This window comes from Thunnus maccoyii, chromosome 21, assembly GCF_910596095.1.
Source record: "Thunnus maccoyii chromosome 21, fThuMac1.1, whole genome shotgun sequence".
Lineage (NCBI taxonomy): Eukaryota > Metazoa > Chordata > Actinopteri > Scombriformes > Scombridae > Thunnus > Thunnus maccoyii.
The window spans coordinates 12,986,948-12,998,443 of record NC_056553.1 but is presented as its reverse complement, the minus strand read 5'-3'; the positions used below and the strand labels follow the sequence as shown (position 1 = coordinate 12,998,443).

Genomic DNA, 11,496 nt, shown 5'->3' with positions numbered 1-11,496 from the left:
TCGTTCAGTCGACAGCTGCCAGTTTCTTCATCTAGGCAAGGCCAGAGAGCCCAGTTTGGATGATGGAGGAGCCGGTCTGCATCTAAAATCTGCATCACTGTGTCCTTTAAACTCTTCAGCAAATAACTCTTTTTTTTCAACGTCAGATTATTGGCTGTCGATCTGACAAATAAAATATTAACCATAGCCAGGCGCAGGGGGCTTGTTCTGTGTGTCCACCAGTGCGTTAACCTTGTATCGAGGGGTTTACATTGTCATGTCCGAAGGTCACTACACTCTGCCTGCGCGTCTACTAAACAGCGTCCACGCATGAACATGGAAATCGCAACAGTAAATGCTCTTCCTTACGAGGATTTTGTGAATATTTTCGGCAATGTGGTGGAGAAATGTCCCATCATAACAGCCGCTGTGTGGTCGAGGCGTCCATTTGTGAGTTTGGGTGCTTTTGAGGCTGCCATCAGTGAGTTCATTGATGCTCTGCCAGAATCAGGTGAGCTACAGTGATACGTTTTTATCAACGTATCCTGTTATATTTTGCGTTTTAGCTGTTTTAGAATGTGCCATTAGGTTCACTCTGCGCGTAATGGCACTAATCAGTCACCATGTGTATGCAGGTAAAGAGGGGATCCTCAGGTGTCACCCGGACCTCGCGGGCAGGGACCTCCAGAGCGGCACTCTGACCCAGGAGTCGCGTGAAGAGCAGACAGGAGCCGGAATGGACGCGCTGGACTCCTCGGAAGCTTCGCGCATGGCTCGGCTAAACAACGAGTACAAAGAGCGCTTTGGGTTCCCGTTTGTCATCTGCGCCAGGATGAACGACAAGGCGACCATCTTACGGCAGCTGTCCGAGCGCCTCGGGAACGAGCGCCCGGTGGAGAGGGCGCGCGGCATCGAGGAGGTGAAGAAGATATGCCGCCTGCGTCTCCAAGGTCTGGTGCTCATTGACGCACTGAACAAATTATGATACTGGATGTTGTGCCAGTTTTACCACCTGGATGTAAAGACTGATGCTGTTTGTATGAGTTTATAGGCTGTAATATTTGGTTTATTCCAAATGTATTATGTGAGTTATTCATCCATCATTCTGTACAATGAATCATTCAAACAACACGTGTGGATCAGTTATTCTAATTTAACAATTGAAATGATATATAACATATAGGCTTATATACAAATGAGCATTGATAGCCTAATATTGCAAACATATATTCTCGCATATGTACATTCATCATAAATCTGATTGTACACTACTGACATGTCTGAGAAACAAGGCACATTGAAACTCATGCAACCACAGTTTGTGCGAGTCCATCTTTACGCCGCCTCTTAAAGGTTGTCTCAGCATGCCATCTGGCGCCTAAAGAATCTCAAAGCATGTAAGGGAGATGAAGAAGTGTCCCTTCAGTCCAGCAAATGACAGACAATGGTATCCAATAAAAGGTGGCTGCGGTGGTCCTTGAGGGAGTTTAAGGGGGTCCCTGGAAAATGAGAACTATAGTCATCTCACATCCTAATTCTAGGATACCAGTGGTTTCACTTTTTCCACCCTAAAGCTTCCACTCAGATGGGGTCTATCAGGTCTTGTGGTCGATTTCTGTTGGGTTTCCGTCGTGCAGTATGAGTTTAGTCTTTAGAATAAGCGCCTCCTGTGGGTCTAGGCGGGCTCTCTGGGCCCAGAGGCGGAGAGAGTGTGGCCGTGTAGCGGGGAAACAGGAGGCGTAGTGACATGAGGGACCCCGCTCGCAGCCTCTGCCTGGTCTCCAGAGGTGATGGAGGAGTCCTGGTCCGGGTCGGCGCCCCTCGCCCTCCTTCGGTCCTCCTCCTTCTTCCACTTCATGCGCCGGTTCTGAAACCAGATCTTGATGTGGCGCTCGGTGAGGCTCAGGGTCAAAGCAAGCTCCACGCGGCGCGGCCTAGAGATGTAGCGGTTGAACAGGAACTCCTTCTCGAGCTCCAGCAGCTGGGCGCGCGTGTATGCTGTCCTTGTGCGTTTGTTTTCCTCAGTCTCCATCACATACGGTCCTACAGAGACAGACAGTCAGAGGCTTCAGAAATTTCCTGGACAATGGGATGAAGCTCATATTTTAAAAGCAGTTTAACTATTAATTTATTTATTATCATAAAGTTAGTAATTTATTTTTACTGAAAATTACCAACAGGCGTCAATGGAATGAAAGATAATTATGACCTTTAGTCGTCTGTGTCGGAAACCACAGTTTCATGACATCCAGAAAAAATAAACACTAGCCTACAATTCCCTCTTGTTGCTCAAGGAAGTACTTGAGACTTAAGCAACGATACAAAATTAGCCTACAGGTGTACAAAAACGTTTCAGCGCAGAAAAGCTTCCTCGCAGTTAAAATTTGGAAACAAGAAGTGACACAGACAGCTGCGACATTATCACACGGAAATATGATGTAGGCTAAACCACAAAATCCAGTTTTTGTACCGACAGATTTCTGGAGTAAAGGTTATAGAGTAAAAATAATAACTATTATTATATTAATGCCATTTATGCTCGTACAAATAGTTATGTTCCTACTGTGTGCATATGGTGACCCACATCTAAAATTAATCTCACTGACCAAATATTACAAATAAAAGAAAAAAGTCCTAAAGGCGGAGTTTATAGCATAATTGATAAAATATCGTGGTTTGAGATATCTACGAGCACAAACAGAAAGTCTTCGTGATGTGGTTTTGTTACGCAAAGGTTTTTTCAGATTTGCACATAAAGTCTTTTATTTTGTTTTTTTTTTACCCCTGAATTGCTGAAGCATGTTTTTAGAGGAGTGAAACAATTGACTTTTTTATACTCTTAACACCAAACTCTTCATCATTTTGTCAGGACCTCCTGTTAGAAACCAAGGGAATCCGCGACCCGACTGGGACCGCTGTAAAACTCCAAAGATCACCATAAACACTGTCAAAATATTTAAAAAGTATAAAGAATAAATGAATTAATATTACGGACAATTGTAGCAATTTTCTTACATAGTAATACCTACATCAGTTACTATAAATATCAATCTAAATTTGGTCTACATTCGTAACATGTACAAACCTAAAATAAACAAGTAAATAAATCACTCAGTTATTTTATTTAATTCAAGTTCAGTTAAGATGCCACATTTGGGAGTTAATATGTAACATAAACACATATTTTCCCATGTCTTTGTGAGGATACAAATTGAAACACGGTCTATGCCCAAATAGGCATAGACAATACATTTTCACTATTTTATAGTGTAAAAGGAGACATTTAATTGACATAATAATAACGTAATAACAAATGACTGATTTGGCTCGTGGCGTCTTTTCTATTTTGAGAAAGTTTTCCTTATATCGTCTCTTCGGAATGATTAAAACCCATTTTAATGTTGTCTTGAATGTTTCAGAACTTCACGCGACTTGTCTCTAAATCTACCGGAATTTATGCTTGTAAAATAAACCGATTGAAAAATGTCCACAGTGTGCTATTATTATCTTTACAATAATTTACAACAAAAGCTGTACGCAAATATAGGCTATAGATTACAATGTCACGGAAGAGGACTGTAAGCCTATACCGAGTTTTGGGAGTATGGCTCAATAATCAAATGCAATATGTCCAACATCAAATAAGTTGAGTGGAATGAAATGTCTTAAATTTGCTCTGATTTGGGAAAAAAAATAGTCAGAGAACTTCATAGATAGGCCTATTTTAGGTGAAGAAAGTGTTTGGTCTGGTGCGTCCTTGAGCAAAGTTAGAAAACTAACTTCTATTTGGTGGGCCTTTTATTGAAGCTTAATCTAATCAAAATGTCCAACCACTGACAGAAAAAATATAAGTTAATTGATTTTATGATTAAATTTAAGATGGAGGCTTTGGTTACACGCAAAGACTAACAATCGCTTGATACAAAACATCTACTTTCGTTTCTATGTGGCCAAACCCGGTTTAATAGATTTGGGTGTTTTAAAGGCATAATATGCTATACAGTGTACAGATTATTGATGGATTAAGATATGGGGATTTTTGAAATTGTTAATAGATGAAACCCGCATTTTTGTAACGATAAGACCTGATGAAAGCAAGTCCTGACCTTCCGGGCCTTTTACAAATTGACTGACAGGGTAAACTGAAACACCCTGGATAATATTGTTTTGAGCATGATGTCATTTGGGCCTCAGAAGAAAGAGTCAGCTGAAACTCAGTTGTTACTGCCATGACTACGGAGAAATGTTGTAAACAAAACCCTCCGTATATTTAATTTGACGTTTGGTGAGGACCGTTCAGGTTCAGCTGGCCTCCATTCAGTTATAAGGAAATTATATTTATTGATATGCAGGGGTGTGAAGAATTACCTGCCCACTGTCCCTTCCAGGTGTGTGAGTGGGATTTTGTGGTTTTCATCCAGGGGAAAGGGAGGTGATATCTGTTCTGATCCCCCGTGTCTCCATAACCTGCGGCAGGCGGGAGAGGCTGCTGCTGGAGCCCCTGCGGGTGGTGCAGCTGAGGAACACCTGGATCCTCCCGCATAGGTAGACTGTAAGCGGGGGTAATGTCAGGAAGGCTGGCCGGCTCCAAAGCTCCCATGGACGGCGGCGTGTAGACGGAGTGGACCTGCCTGCTCATGTAGAGGCAGGACGGCGGGCTGTGGCTGTAGTCCTCACCCTGTGATCTCTGGTAGGCACAGGGGTCTTTAAAAACCTGCGAAGGGTAGTAATGATCTTCCCGATTCATGGCTGCCGAGGACCCGAGGCTGTGGGGGCCGTTTGCGCGCACATGTACCGTACCTGCGCCCTGCCTCGGCGTCTCACCTTCTGCTCCACCTGCTTCTGGCGCAACTGCAAGGCCCTTACTGCTCCACGCAGGTGTGTCACTCTGCCACCATGTGACTCTGCAGCGACCAAACCATTGGTTTCACTGTTTGCTCAAAAGGCCAGACCTAGCTATAGCTCTCAGTTTCCAGGATATTCTGCAGCTTGTGGGATTTTTAAGCAAATTTGAACCAGAGCGTCTGTCAGCGTGTAAATCAATGCCACTCTGTAAATACCACAGCGTTTACCTGCATCCACCTGTGTTTACCCAGGTGAATCTGTGGAACCCTACCTCCACACAGATCCGTATTAATCTGATTCAGCCTAAAGCCATCGACAATTTATATGGATATATCTCTTGTCTGCACACCGCGGCTGATAAATCGATAGGTATGGGCGCAGACATTGGTTGACCTGCAAGATAAGAGCCTTTGATGGGGGACACAGTTGTCTTGGAAACTTGGATAAAAAGCTCTAACACCATAGCCTATTTCCTCAGCCCTTTTTTTTCATTTGTCTTGCACCTGGCTCTGACTTGGTGTCTTTTAAAATGTACCCATTACACTTCTGTAAATGCATCATTTAACACCATTTAGTTGGCCCCGTGGGCTTACAGTCCCTGCACGATGGGGCCCTCGGCGATAACAAACACGGAGCCGCTGCTGGTCGCTTCACTCGCTGCACTCTCGGCGTTGTTTGCTGGCCATTAGCTTTCAGCGGGTCTGAGTGTGTGTATTCGCCCCATTAAACAACCGTTCTCGTGGTAAACCAATTAGGTTGGAGTGAGCAACAGAACTCAATTAAACCGGCGTGCGCGTGGTGCGTGTCCCTCACAAGTCGCGAGCTCACCTGCCACGTTTGTGCCACATTTTGAGCCACAATGGGACTGATTTTCTATTTTTCAGGTAAACCTCAGTGTTTTATTTTATACCATGATAGTGTGTTTCAACAGGCTATTTGCATTGAGTTCTTCAAACGCGATTACGGCACTTTCCACGGTATCTTAATGGGGCACTCAGCGATGCAATAAAGTTCAAGTAAACCAATTCTATACAAATCACCCCCTGCACTATGGCTTAATGGTGTTTATATTTGATCATTGTTTCAAACAGGAAGGAAACAGTTAAGCGACGTTATTCTCCACTACAGTGGAGACGGACAACGTGATTTATGAAGCATGAGGAGCGTAAAAACGCAATTTCGCCGACTTTCCAACCACGTCATTTTGCATAATGGCTTAAGCGAGGGGTAATGTAGCTCCACTTTGCTGTATGGGTAATCACTTATCACGTGGAGTTACTAACCAAAGAGACTGCCACGTTTATAAACCTCTCTGCAGGTGGAACAATAAAAAAAGAGCGTAAAGCTTAAACACATGGAGACAGACCAAATGGACAAGACGGATATAAACAGCATTACAACACTTTCAAGCTTCAGTAAATGTCCATCTGGTGACCTGAAACTCCTCTGACCCCACTAAAACACTGTATTTAGGTAGGGGTTGTATCATATTATTATTATTATTATTATTGTACTTATAGTTAATAAATTACTGCATGCTGGAGACCACTAATACACGAGGGTTAGGGCACCTGTAGGAGTGTCAGGAAAACAAGATTTTTTTTTTCTCCTTTGACAAACAAAACCGTTTCTGATAGCCGGTAAACACATGTTTAAAAAAAGTTGGACACGATAAAATGTGCTTACCCAGTGGCGACAGCAGCATGGCTTATGTAAACATTATGAGCAGTGAATAATCACAGAAGAATGGTAATGATATTATAATTGAAATCCAACCTGCTGGACTGTAGGTGAAACAGAATAACACCAAACCACAAGTCTGTGTGAGAAAGGAGGACACAGAGATTCAATAAATAAAAATAGAAAAGAAACCTCAAATTAAAATGGCATTTATCAAAAGTTATCTGGACTATAACGGCCATTTCTTATTTTTTTCACTAACATTTTCTGTGGAAATGTAAGAAAAAAGGCTTGGACTTAACCTCAACACTACAATGTGGTTGTACCCTCAAAAGTGAACTGTTAATAATAATAATAAAAAAACATTAGTCCTCCTTCATCTGCAGGGATTAAAATGAGTCTTTTCTGTCTTTTCCCTCCATTTGCAACATGTCAGCCATGTCCTATCAGCCCACTGGCAGGTCTGTGGAGCATGTTGGCTGGTCAGAGGAGTGTCCACCTCTGTGTTTCCTGGACAGGGGAGTGGCCTCTGGAAAAGCAGTGTTCCTGACCTGCACAGAAGTCCTTTCATTTATGAAGTCGGTGTCTGTCTTTGTCTGTGCTCCGACCATCCTTCCCGTGTCTCTGCTCTCTGTTGTCTTTGTGCCTGTGGCTCCTTCCCTTGTCTCTATCCTGCTTCTTATCTTTGTTGCCGCGGCTGCTCCTATGATGTTTATGGTCTGTGTGGCCTCCATTATTCCTGTGATCTCTGGGAGGCGTTCTGCTGCGCACACGGCTTCTGTCCGGGGACTCGCTCCTCAGGCGTCCTCTTTTGGCAGAGCTGGGCTCACCGGTGTGCCGCTGCAGGCCGGTGGAGCGCAGGGTGTTGAGGAGGAAGCGCTTGTTGGTACTCCGCAGTGGACATTTCAACCTGACAGAAGAGTGAAGAACAAAGTTTTCAAAAGAGCGATAAGAAGATTAAATAAGGTGGATTCAAAGGAACACAACAAACAGATGACAATGAAACTAAAATTTAGTGTGTTGATTGAAAATGTGGAATAAATGACTTGTTGTTCAAGTATTATTCAACCAAAAACAATTTATATAGATCAAATAATTGAACAATATGATGAAAAAAACTTCTATGTAACTTCTATATTCTATTAGTACTGTTCTGCTTTCCTTTCCTATTTGGTGGTATATCAATTCATGTATGAAGTAACTGTAACTTGATTGTTAATGGTGAGCAACAGGAATTCATGACGCATCCTGCATTAAATCAACATGACTAATCATGAAGCCTGACTTAAATATAAAATGTTACAGACTGTTCTTCTGTCTGCTCCTTGTCAATTATGGAAATTGTATTATTTTGTTGTATTTTGAGTAAATTTTTGTGTTTCACTTAAATGATTGAAAAACTACACAAAAATAAGTGAATAGAAGCTAGAAATAAAAATAAGGTTTGACATATTTCCTTGAAAACTTACTTAAAGGATAGTTCACAATTTTTCATTAAAACAATAGTCAGGTCCTCATACTGACCATCAAATGTGCTTTCAATGTAAGTGATGGGGGACAAAATCCACATTTCTCCTTCTGTGTAAAAATGTATTTAAAAGTTTATCTGAAGCTAATATGAAGCTTCAGCCACTCAAATGAGTCAAATCCAGTAGATATCTTTCAATGTTACAGTCTTTGTAGTGCCAAAGTCCTTCTTTCTGTTATTATACTTCCACAGCAGCTCAACAGGGAAACACTGTCTGAGGAAACATAAAGAGGGAATTTGATGCTAAAAAGACTGTAAATGTGGCAGATATCCACTTGAAGTGACTAACTCAGACTGCTGAAGCCTCACATTAACTTCAGATAAACTTTTAAATATTTGCACAAAACACAGACTGTGGATTTTGTCCTCCATCACTTACATTGTAAGCGCATTATGAAGGGATCTTCTAATGGTCAGTACAAACAGGAGGAGAGATTAAGGCAAGATAAACCTGTATCAATGTTCATTCAGGCACCTGAATATTGTTTTAAGACAGACTTCAAAAATTGTGAATGTATCCTTTAAATGATTAACATTTTTAGATGTACAGTGCTGGGCAAATGTTTTAGGTATTTTAGATGTTTAGCTTCTTATCCATCACGTAATCCTCTCAGGGAGGCGTCTGATATGTCCCAAATTTATTCTGCAGCATGACAACAACCACAAACATCCAGCCAGAGTCATAAAGAACTATCTTCAGTGACAAGAAGAACAAGGAGTCCTGCAGCCAATGATGTGCCCCCCACAGAGCCCTGATTACATGAAGAGACAGAACCAAGTACCTTGAAAACCTGTGTGCAGGTGTACGAGGAGAACTGGTGCTGTTTTAAAGGAAAAGCATTGCCGTACCAAATACTGATTTCACTTGAATTTCTTCTGCACTTTGCATGAAGTTAATTGATAAAGAAAAACTACTCATACCATTTTCGAAAGCATCCTCACTTTACTTTTAGAGCCTAAAACATTTGCACAGTACTGTAGATGATCAATCAATCAATTAGTTGTTTCAGTTCTTTTCACTCATCTGGAACAATTTAGTAAAAATGAGCCCATTAAACATTCACAGAATGCTGCACAAGAGCTCACATAGTACTGACATTTCATTAGTTGAGAATATGGCATAGAGACATGAGCCTAAACATACCGTGACTACACACTCAAAGAACAAAAACGTGCCTCAGTGCAAACAAGCTGATAAGTAACATCAGAACGAGCATAAATGCCAAATGTGTGCAAGATGATACAGATGACAGTGCTCACCATCCTGCAGGGCCCATGGTCTCCGCTCTCACCCGAGCCCTGTCAGTCTCCTTGAGGAGCTCCTCCACTGCACGCCTGGATGGACAAATAAAGAAATAGTATGGCCTTAAAAAATGAGTCAAGTGAAGGGTAGAAAATGGGTAGAAGTTGTGGACAAAGATGGTACAAAACCTCAGGGGGGAGCCAAGCCAAGAGGAGAATAACACTGTGTAACAAATCTTTACTTGTTGTTTGTTCCTGGGTAGTAGATATCATTTCCTAATAGTTTGAGCCTAAAAAGTATGGAAATGTGCTATTATCCCCTTCAAACTTTGCTTTTGTGACCAGGACAGTGATCACTTTTGTACAACTTTAGGATAAATACATGTTAATTTTGATTCATATGCTTTTTTGTCTGACTTTATGTGAATGAAAATGTGCAAATTCGTCTGTTTTCCCATTGAAAATAGGTAAAATTTCAAAATATCATTGTCCAGGTCACAAGAGCAAAGTATGAAGCCATTTTCTATACTTTATAGCCATAAGAAATTGGTAAATAACACTTACTAACCAGGACAAAAACTGTGTTACATAGTGTAATTTAATTAACTGAGAGAAAACAGAGTAATGCATGTTGTGGAGGAGAAAGTGAATGATTAGTGAGTGAATGAGTGGAAGAGGAATTAGTACTATGTATTATTAACGTTAGTGTCCTGGTTTGAACCCCAGCTGCTGAATCAGCAGAGTGGAGGAAACTCGCTGATCTATCCGACCTTTAACCGCACAGCACAGCAACTACTGATATCTTTAGCTGGAGCTACAGTGGCTGGGTTTTCTCACAAGCACTTAAGTGTCACAACACAACAAGTACAACAGCTGTTAGACCACAAATATCCTGCCTTACATGGAGAGAGGTGTTACGGTTAAAGAGGGAAACGAGCTACAAGTGTGCGCACAGACAGCCGTTAAGAGCCGTTAAACAGCAAAGCGGTTACATACTTCTCCAGTTCACTGTCCTCTGCCATCGCGTTGTGATCAATAACAACTTATAACAAAGTTGATTCGGCTAAAATCGATGACTGTTGGTTAATTAACGAAGCGCCTCTTTTGTTTACTACTCTGCGAGGTCCTTCAACTGAGGACCTCGAGTTTTTTTTCTGTCCGTGATGATGCCTGATCACAAAAGCTTCTTTCTTTCACTTCCATTTCTGACACAAACCCCCCCTCACAACTTCCCTGCAAATGTTTTTTTAAGGATCACAAATAAGTTAAATGCTTTAATACTACTTGATATCTTGAATTTTGTTCATTTGCATAGTTTAAAACAAAACAAATGACAAGCAGTGGAATAATACGGAATCCGAAAGTGTTCAATGTTGAGTAAATAAAAAGACGTTTCAAAAGTTTTCATTTCATCGTAATGGTATTCCCCCAGTGATACTTTTGTTTTCTGTCTCTTGTTTCCTAATGAGCACTTTGGAGCTCCGTTGTGTAAGTATTCAAAGTCTTTGTTTACGTCAAGTATCAATACCACACTTCATCACAAGGTAAGTCCTGCATGCAAAATCTTACTTTAGTTTAAAAAAAAGACTATTTTCAGACTATTTTTCAGTGCTAAAAGTATCAATATTCAAAGTGCTTGTACTTATCATTATCATTATGCATTAATGTCGAAGCAGTAATGTTGCAGTTGGTGAAACTGGAGTTAAATGTAATGTACAATATTATTTGGGCAGTTAAATCTTAATCTGTAACATAACTAGTAACTATAACAAAACATTATCAGACAGTTGTGATTAACATTGGGAAGTGCAAGACAGCAGTTTATTATCGTTTTCTTATTAATAATTTATGAATAAAGGGAACAGTTATATCAGGTATGGGCTTTTATTAATGACTTGACAATGAACTCACCAACAGGAGAGATTTTTCTGTTTATTAATGACTTACAACTAATCTAAAGGCCATCAATAAAGACATTAGTTACAACTTGAAAAAGTGTCAGTTTCCTGAAACGAAGGAGCGGATGCAATAATTTGAATGGGTTGCAAGTCTAACAAAATATTTGGAAGATGAAAATATTATGAAGGTTTGTAGAAAAAGTAGTTATAACTGTAGTATGAGAGGAAAATGTGAAATCATATTTTGTCCACAAAAGAGCTACTTTCCAATAGATGTTGTTACTTTTTGCTTTTACTTTGTACTCACATAATCAAATTACAAAC

General features: G+C 40.8%; 3 protein-coding genes across 3 annotated transcripts; 1 reads left to right on the top strand and 2 right to left on the bottom strand.

The window, feature by feature from the left end:
- The first annotated feature begins 149 nt into the window (after positions 1 to 149).
- Positions 150 to 964, top strand: urad (ureidoimidazoline (2-oxo-4-hydroxy-4-carboxy-5-) decarboxylase). Its single transcript, XM_042398998.1, has 2 exons — positions 150 to 490; positions 615 to 964. Exons 1-2 carry the CDS (start codon positions 310 to 312, stop codon positions 962 to 964), a joined length of 531 nt encoding a protein of 176 aa, XP_042254932.1. The 5' UTR covers positions 150 to 309.
- Positions 965 to 1,037: 73 nt separating this feature from the next.
- pdx1 (pancreatic and duodenal homeobox 1) lies at positions 1,038 to 6,470 on the bottom strand. The gene is made up of 2 exons (XM_042399084.1): positions 4,348 to 6,470; positions 1,038 to 2,022 (listed from the first exon to the last, which is right to left on the bottom strand). Exons 1-2 carry the CDS (start codon positions 4,724 to 4,726, stop codon positions 1,655 to 1,657), a joined length of 747 nt encoding a protein of 248 aa, XP_042255018.1. The 5' UTR covers positions 4,727 to 6,470; the 3' UTR covers positions 1,038 to 1,654.
- A 227-nt stretch (positions 6,471 to 6,697) lies between these two features.
- On the bottom strand, positions 6,698 to 10,443 carry si:ch211-140b10.6 (protein POLR1D-like). The gene is made up of 3 exons (XM_042399085.1): positions 10,271 to 10,443; positions 9,293 to 9,367; positions 6,698 to 7,414 (listed from the first exon to the last, which is right to left on the bottom strand). The coding sequence occupies exons 1-3, from the start codon at positions 10,294 to 10,296 to the stop codon at positions 7,072 to 7,074; spliced, it is 444 nt and encodes a 147-aa protein (XP_042255019.1). The 5' UTR covers positions 10,297 to 10,443; the 3' UTR covers positions 6,698 to 7,071.
- Between the last annotated feature and the right edge of the window lie 1,053 nt (positions 10,444 to 11,496).